We start from the raw sequence: 9,503 nt of genomic DNA, 5'->3' as shown, positions 1-9,503 counted from the left end.
AAATAATAAATCATTAATGCATGTGTCTAAAAATTTTTGTATTTGTTAATACCATATAGGTGTATGGTATTAGAAACGTTTGCAATATGCAAAATTTTGGGTATAGAGCAATATTTAAATGTATTTACTTATATACTTCCTATTCATTTTATCTGGAGTTTTGGACTATAATCATCCCTCAAGTTTAACCCAAACTTAGAGGACATCCTTATGATATAATTACGAACAAAAAAACATTCTTTAACTATCCTAAACTTTGCAATAAACATCCTTCTTGGGAGCAAACACATACACAATCTCTCAAACTTGTCCTCATTTTTATTTTGGCATTCCATTTTAACCCTTAAATTCCATTTTATGTACCATTTAAACACAAAATACTTTTTTCATGATTTTTTTAATTTATTTATGTTCTTCAGCTTTAATTTCTTATTTTAAAAATCGACATGTCTCCATTAATTTTCATAAGAAGTCTTAAAAATTAGCGAACAAATATTAATTTTTTTAACAAAATAATTTTTTTTTTGAGAGATCTTCTATATTTTGGTGTGAAAAATAACATCCGAAATCGTGCAGGTTTTCTTTCTTAAAAAATCATGGACAGCCCAACGAAGTCTGTCAAGTTTTAGTATTTTTTTAGTAGTGTTATTAGCAATGAACAATAGCTTCTTTTTTTTACTCATATTGAAGATGGGTTTTTATTCATATTTAGATAAATTAAAAATTACAAAGCGAGTATTTGCGTTAAATTCAAATAGCCGGGATAATATGAAAAATATAAAATATGTGATGTTATTTAATTTAATTGAATGTTTAAGAAAGAAAATCAAAACACTTTCATTGATTTATTTTCATACAAAATTATTGAGAAAATCTCAAAAAAAAAAAAAAAAAAAAAAATAATAATAAAAAAAAAAAAAAAAAAAAAAAAAAAAAAAAAAAAAAAAAAAAAAAATATATATATATATATATATATATATATATTATAATTTTAAAAAATGGATGTTCGTTCGTTCAGTTTTTATTTTATTAGAGTACATTTTTTCTATATAGAAGAGATGGTGCTGCCTAAATGTATCTCTGATTTGCACATATTATCACCCCCAAAAAAAGGAAGATAAAATTTTCTCCCATGCTTAAATTGAGACATTTATTTTTAATTAAAACATTTTCTGATCTTGCATAACGCGAGCTCAATACACCTATTTTACTGACTCCAAAAATTAATCGATTTCAATTGCTCTAGATTATCATACAAGTAGAGCCCGAGAAGAAATATTCATGATATACATAACTACTTAATGACCATTGGTTGCGCACTTCCAGAGGTAAAAGAAAGTTCAATAATAGTTAGATACCAAATGATATACTTACAATACAATATAGATGTAGACATGATTCACCCACAATTCTATGTTAGACAGATGTAGACATAATTATAAGTCATAATATAAGACAAAGCCAAACATCACCACCAAAATAAGCACATGCAGAGCAGTGACTCTAGCATATGAAAGAGTATTGCTCGAGCACTAATGACTTGATTCGTGCCAGAAGGTATGGACACATTCACCGGTAATGAACCTATATATAATTAAAAAAATTGTAAATAATCAATAATATAAGAGCTTTTTCTTGATAAGTTAATAATGTCAAAAAATTAATCTTAGATATTTTTACTTACAATCATGATCTGCCCAACCAATTCTCTGGTGAGCCAAATCATATACAATGCTCTTATCTCTAAGAGCAATGTCTGTGTAATAAGAGAAAGAAATATAATTAGTGTCATTTGTCAGTCAGATTATCTACAGTTCTACGTCACTATCAATATGAAGGGCTAAATACAATTAGGGAATCAGCTAAGTTACGTATTTATATGGTAAACCACATCAGTGTGTTCAGGTCAAAAGGAAACTGATATACGTGAAATTGAAGCTGAAGTAGAGATCTCCGAAGGCAAAAACGCTGGTGTAAAAGAGCAGATATACAACCAGTATACATGTGGTATACATCTAATATACAAGGACGACAATTGGGCCAAAGGCCCAACGATTCAGCAGCAGCAGCCTGAAAAGGCTAGTTATTTGAATGTATTTAATTCCAACTCTAACATTAGTTTAATTATCTTAGTTAATCCCCAACCATTTTCTTTGTGTTGGTTTTTCTCTAATAACTTTTATTTTAATCAAATCTTGTGTCCTTTATTTACTTAATCAAATATCTTTAGTCAAAAAAATTACTTGTTTTTAGTTAATTTAAGATAGTTTCTTGCTTTAATTGACTAAATTGGTTTGAGTTATTATCTTTAAAAATGATTCAAATAAATTCTTACTTAATTATTTTAATTTATTTGAAATGGTTAAGTTAAGTTTTATTTTTCTTTAAAACTCAAAAAATGTTCTTTTTACATAATTATTTTCTCAAAAGTTAATCAAAATATTTTAATTTAAATTTAGCTGCTACTTTAAGTGCTAATACCTTCTTAGTTCTTAAAGTAGAAATAAGAACCTCATACCATATTTCTCTAATTTTTTAAAGATTTAATTTGTTAAAGTCTTTTTAAATTAAGTTTTCTTAATTTCTTTTTAAAATTAAATGACGACTCTTTTTTAGTATTTTTCTTAAATTATTTAATACTTGAAAATATTTCAAAAGTGATTTTTCTAAATAATAGTAAAATCGTGACATACCAAACAATTTTGTTTATGACAGCTGACAAGAAGTAAGTTGGAAAATTGAATAAAACAATGAAATACAAAAATAATTATTATTCAGAAACTGACCTCCTAAAATTGTTAGGCTCTGACTTTTCATCATGAAGAGAACACACCACTGAGCAGTATCCTTCTGTTAAACACATATAATATAGTAACTTATCTTTGTAGTACATTAAAAGGTGACATGATTAATATGATTTTTCTATAAAAGATATAAAATTACAAAATAGATTTGAACTCACAATAGAGCCCATGAGGCTGAGATAGTCTGCTGGTCTTAGATCCATTGATACACCACCAGCAAAGTGTAGGGTAATTTGAGGAAATATCTTTGTAACATTATTTGAGGAACTGCTCATCAAGTAACCAAATAAATCAATTAGGTACTTAATAACTCGAATTAAATATTCACTTATTGAAATACAAGGCATTAACCTTGAAGAAATTAAATAACATGGAGTTATTCCCGATGTAATTGACTTGGCAGAAGATGAAGTAGCAGTAGTTATCTGTAAATATATAAATAAATTGAGAGAACTGGTAAATAACAATGCATGAAGGTTATTTCATAGCTAATCAATAAAAATATACAATTTTTATTTCCTATGTGAATTCGCATGGAATTCCCAAGTAACAATGCATGAAGGTTTACCTCAAAATAATTTTTTGGAGTTTTACTTGAGAATTTTATTACCTAGACAATTATTTGGGGATTTTGTAACTATAATTTTATTCAAAGATTATTTCTTGAAAATTTACTTAGGAAATTCCTTAGCGGCTTTGTTGCTCTGATTTTAGGTGGGGACTTTTCCAGCAATATTATTACCTACCGAATTATTTAGGTATTTTTTATTGCTATTTTTATCACAAATTATTTCTTAAGAATTTACTTATTACGGCCTTAAGAATCATATAGGGATTATTTCTTGAGATTTTATTACCCTAGGCTTTATTGTTATGAGTTTACTCTGGCTTATCGCTTGGAATCTACATGAAGATTTTATTGGCTAGGAAATTACATGTGAATTTGTTGTTGGATTTTAGTTGAAGATTCAATGAATATATTATTAAACAATTAGGCATTTTTTCAAATCAATTGTAAATATACTGAATTGTATATAATCAAACAATTTCAGTATCATTTTAGGAATACTACACGGTTAGTCACTTTTCTAAGCTGTTAAAAACGTAACTAGCATTACTTGATGTTCTTCAAAACTAGCATTACTTAATTCAATAGTAAATATACTGAATTGTATATAATCAAACAATTTCAGTATCATTTTAGGAATAATACACGGTTAGTCACTTTTCTAAGCTGTTAAAAACGTAACTAGCATTACTTAATGTTCTTCAAAAATAGCAGCTTTTATTATGTATTTGACATATTAGGGAGTGTGAATTTTGTTAATTAAAAAATAAATGTAAAATTTATACATCTGCTAAATTAGGAATTCGGTTATATCTCTTAAATGTTTATTAAGTATAAATGATTTTTTAATTCTATTTTCAAATACCATCCTGCTTAACATCTAATTAAGCAAAAACATTCTTACATTGAAATTCTTGGGTGATTTAATCCTCAAGAAAAAAATCTTTTTTTTCACGAATTCATATCAATTAAAGTTTCTAGTGAATTTTTCATTTTTCCTACAGAGTAATTTCACGTGGATTCAATATTTTCATGTAATTTAATTATTCTGCCATCAACTTTTGTTTTTCAAAAATATTTCCTAGATTACTTACGAATTTTCGTATATACTCCTTACAAAAATTTGCATTTTCTTAGTAGTGCATCATAGCATGGAAATATATTTATGGGAATAAAATGTGAGGAAGAATACTTACCGCACTAATAACAGAGTCGTAAGCCTCTGCGACAAGATAAATGAGACTTGTACCCGAGTCAAAAATGGTTCCCCGATCTTCATCTTCGGAGGTTTCAAATGCGGCTGGATCAATATGCAAAAGTTTTCCATTCACAGCTATGCTCTGCAAATCCACATTGTAATGCCCCCTACAAATTAATAAATCATATTTTACAAATAGACTATTTTGAAAAAAATAAATGATATATATTAAATTATACGTACATTGATGGAACTAGAGGAGTATAGACCATGCTCGGATTCAGAATTTCACCGAGAACTAGAACACCTCCTCCTGCATTAATGCCGCTCTCTCCTTTCAAGCAATGCGAGAATACTTTGCGAGAAATTCCATGTGAAGAAAGCTGAGATATTAATGAAAGACGATGTCGATCAAACCCAATAATTCCATCAATTGCGTTGTCTGTCAGGACCATATTACCAAATTGAGAGGTACTGCACCTGTTTTTATTTCAAATGAACATAAGCTATTATAATCACACTATTTGACAGGCATAATTCAAGTTTCAAATAAAAAATAGAAGAATTATTTGCAAAAGTCAAAAACAAGAATCATGTGCCTCTTTGTATTTCAAATTCTTTAGTTAAAATCAAGTTTTCTCAAGAGAGGATTGGAAATTTGTTGTATCTTAAGTTTTATTTCAATTATATATTTGACGTCTTCTTCCTTCCTCAGAATTGTTAAAAATTAGTTTTCAAATTTTTTATAACATTTCCAAGTATATTTAAATAATTAATTCCTTTATTTATGTAATGTTTAGTTTTATCATATAAATTTCCCAATTAATAATAGAAATTGGGCCTACGCCCAAATCCTCGGTCAGCAGCAGCAGCAGCAGCCTGGGCCTGGAGTGTTCAAATTTGGGCCAGAAGCCCAGATTTCTTCTTCTGTTTCACTTCCTTATCTATATATTCGCTATATTGAAACTGTTTATCAAGTTTATTATTCGTATAATTATTTTTAAAAAAATTGCTCATATAATTATCTACTAAACCGTTTATATTAGATATATCTAAGCTCAATAGAGTAATTCTGGAATTATTGCACATCTCTTCATAGTTACTAAGTAGTTTAAATCTACGTTTAGTATTGAATTAATTATTTAACTCATAAGCTTAACTTGTTTGAAATTTTTAAAGATGGTTATTTTATTTTGAAATAAAATGAATGGACAAGTCCCAACATAATTGAGAATTCAATTCAATCTAATAAAGTTTCTTTTTTTATCAAATAGCTTAAAGAATCAATCCGACACAGAACCCCGATACTTGATCCGGGACCTAACCCCTACTCACGACATGAGACCTGACATTTGAACTAGAATCCGACCCTGGCCATGACCTGAATGGGGACATGATCCCAAAACCCAACCTACGATCTAACTCTAACTCTCAATTTGAGACCCGACATTCTAATTCGAATACCCAAATTTGACCCTGACTCGAGACTCAAACCTTCTGACTCAGGATCCGACTTTTAAATCGGAATCCGACCCCGAGACTCGACCCTGACCCAAGACCTGACTCGACTTCTACTCCCGACCCCAACATCCAATTCAAGATCCTACTTTTGAACCGGGATCAGACCCGATCATGATCCTGACCCCGAACAGAGACTCAATTTCGACACCCGAACCCAACCCTAACTTGAGACCCAACGTCAATCTTGAACTTTGACCTCGACCCGATACCTGATATCCGATCTAAATACCCAATCCCAACCTGACCTCGACCCGAGATCCAAGAATGATCCTGATCCGAGACCCGACGATTCTGACCTTGACTTGACCCAGACCTAACCTTAATCCTAACCCGAGACCCCAACCTGACCCCAAGCCGACTAGCTTTTGAAGAAAATGACAAAAGTAGCCAAATGAGCAAAAAGTAGTTAGGTCTGTTAATCTACAAATTTACGGTTGATTTTGTCATATTTAGAATTGAAAAAATTGGGGTACTATACAACCAAAACTTGGAGGACATTTTTTTTTTTAACTCAATTGCCTAAACAATGTCTAAGTGGTGTTGTATTAATTAACCGGAAAAAAAAAGGTCTCAATACAACACACATTTGTAGCTAGTAGCTACTAAGTGATATTATTTTCATCTTTGGCTAATTTCCAAGCTTTGGAAGCAAGGATCAAGCTATCTACACTATTTGAAGTATCTAATGAAAAATTCTTAATCCTTTTACTTTTATTTTTTAATTTATTGTTTTGTATTGAATATTCTTGGTATATTTAGTTAAATTCCAGATTTGCATATTATATTAGTAGACACTAATAGCTAGGGTTTTGATTCTTCTCCTGTTGCTTTTGTTTTGATTATTTCTTACAATTTAATTTATGAAATGTCTCTCTTGTTTATTTGATTAATACTGTTTTTTTTTTAAAAAAAATGTATTGATTTCTAAGGGAGTAGCTAACTCTAGCTTATTCCCAATTCCTTTTAATTAAATTCGAGAGAAAACTAAGATTAGACTTAGATCAATTAACATGATATGAGGTTTTAAATTTCATCCATTAGATTTAACCTAGAGATATGAAGAATATAATTGTAGCTTAAGTGGTGATTGATTACTTTACTCACTTTATAGTTACGTTAGTTTTATTTTTATCAATTTTTAAATCAAAAATTAAAATATCATCAATTGTTTGACTTAGAGTAGAGTAATAATTCCTAATTACTCGTTTGACCGCCTCTATATTGTTCTGTATGAGCTTCAACCCCAACTCATAATTAAATAAATTATATTACATGTGATTGTGTATACTTTTTCATTTGTAAAGTGAATTTGAATGCTATCAACAATAGATAATATGAATTTTTTGTACATTTTTAATGTATATATTGTATATAAGAAAAAGAAGGCATTGATAGGAACGTAATTTGAACTTTAAAAAACTATATAGATCAAACTAAAAAAATCTTATCTTTCCTTTTTTTTTCTTTTAAACTTATTCCCCCTTGCATATCAGTTATCATGTTTCTGTTTTACATGCCCTTAAAAATTAAATGATAAATAAAAAATATTTATTTACTAGTTTACCCTAATCCTATAGATCAAATTATTTGTTAGTTAATTGTATAGTTAGTTTAATTTTTTCGAAAGATGGAATATCTATAGTTCTAGCTTCATGTTCCCTCTTTCTGAAGGAGGTCATTTTTATTTTTATGTTGTAACGAAAGTTATGACCAAGTCCCTCTATACAATACTTTCTTTCAAATTTATATGATATCCTAAAATGACTTAAGAAAAAATCATTAAAAAAAAAACTACTTACCCAAAAATGATTGGTGCTGAAGAGCTATAGGTTGACGAAGTGCTTAAAAATGTGTCCAGATGCCAAACATCGGACACAAGATAGCCTGTTGTACTACTTCCGTCCATGTAACTCAGGGTAAAACCACATCGGTTTGTCCTAGTACATTCGCACCCACGGGTTGAACAAGAAATGGAAGTGGCAGTTGTTGAGTTGCCACTATCATAAAAGTTTAGCTTGACCTGCAAGAACATAATAATGACGTTAGATTTTTTTAAAAAAAAAACTAACTTCTATATCATAATTTGTACACGAAACTAACAAAAATAAAAGAGAATGAGTTTTCTTTTTACCCCAAGTCCACTGGTCTGAGGACAAGTGTCACAAGAACTGCATGCAATCCNGCCAAACATCGGACACAAGATAGCCTGTTGTACTACTTCCGTCCATGTAACTCAGGGTAAAACCACATTGGTTTGTCCTAGTACATTCGCACCCACGGGTTGAACAAGAAATGGAAGTGGCAGTTGTTGAGTTGCCACTATCATAAAAGTTCAACTTGACCTGCAAGAGCATAATAATGACGTTAGAATTTTTTTTAAAAAAACTAACTTCTATATCATAATTTGTACATGAAACTAACAAAATAAAAGAGAATGAGTTTTCTTTTTACCCCAAGTTCACTGGTCCGAGGACAAGTGTCACAAGAACTGCATGCAATCCATGAGATCTCACTCCCGGTATCAACCAATAGATTATATTCTTTGGGCGGTGATCCCACTTTCACTTTTGTATAATATATGCTAGAATTGTATAAAAACATGAAAAAAAGTCAATAAAATACAATGGTCAATAACATTGGTTGTAAGACATTAAAAATGTAAAAAATAATAATAAAAGTCATTGTATTATATTAAAAATGAAAAAACTCTCACTGTAAAGTTAAATTATCAAAATATTTCTTAAATTTGCCCGAAGCCAAAAGGGCAAGAAAATTTCAAAAAGGCAACAAAATTCAGTTAAGAATCAAAATGACAACATTTTAACGCCCAAATTAACGTCATTGAAATTAGGCCAAATTGGATAACGCTCAAAATTCCATGCGCTTTGCAAGGTGCAGCGTCGTAGCGTCTTATAAGACTCACGGCGGCTGCAGGCGCAAGGAATTTGAGCCTTCCCTCAAATTAAAAGTAAAAAAGTTTTTTCGTTTTTTTATTTTTTGCCTTCCCTAAATTTAAAAAAAAAAAAAGAAGTTTTTTCAATTTTTCATTTTTTGCCTTTCCCTTAAATTAAAAAAGAAAAAAGTTTTTTCATTTTTTTCTTGAAACAATTAAAATGTTATTTTTTATTTTTAATATTAATTCACTCACAAATTAAATAAATAATAAATTTATTTCAAACTTGCATGCAAAGACATACAAATTTTTGTTTAGCAATTTAAGTAATTTTAATGGCATTCTTTAGCCATATATGCAACTTGTACGAATGAATAGGAGCACAATCTTCAATTGGCACCCATCATTTGTTTTCTTCTTCAAAGCTTAGTTATATTAATTAATCAAGGACGAATAAATTGAAGCAACGTTGGGTTATATTTATACTAAGAATTCAATGAATTAGAAGTTTATTAATGG

General features: G+C 29.5%; 1 protein-coding gene across 1 annotated transcript; it reads right to left on the bottom strand.

Annotated features, from left to right (window-relative positions):
* Positions 1-1,468: 1,468 nt before the first annotated feature.
* LOC125850745 (aspartic proteinase 36-like) lies at positions 1,469-8,672 on the bottom strand (the record flags this gene model as incomplete). Its single annotated transcript, XM_049530589.1, has 9 exons — positions 1,469-1,584; positions 1,685-1,756; positions 2,787-2,850; positions 2,963-3,071; positions 3,156-3,229; positions 4,569-4,737; positions 4,814-5,050; positions 7,891-8,111; positions 8,543-8,672. Coding segments are annotated over 9 exons (1,192 nt in total), but the record flags the coding sequence as incomplete, so codon positions are not given.
* Between the last annotated feature and the right edge of the window lie 831 nt (positions 8,673-9,503).

Source organism: Solanum stenotomum, unplaced genomic scaffold, assembly GCF_019186545.1.
Source record: "Solanum stenotomum isolate F172 unplaced genomic scaffold, ASM1918654v1 scaffold19015, whole genome shotgun sequence".
Lineage (NCBI taxonomy): Eukaryota > Viridiplantae > Streptophyta > Magnoliopsida > Solanales > Solanaceae > Solanum > Solanum stenotomum.
This window is presented reverse-complemented; position numbering and strand designations above follow the sequence as displayed.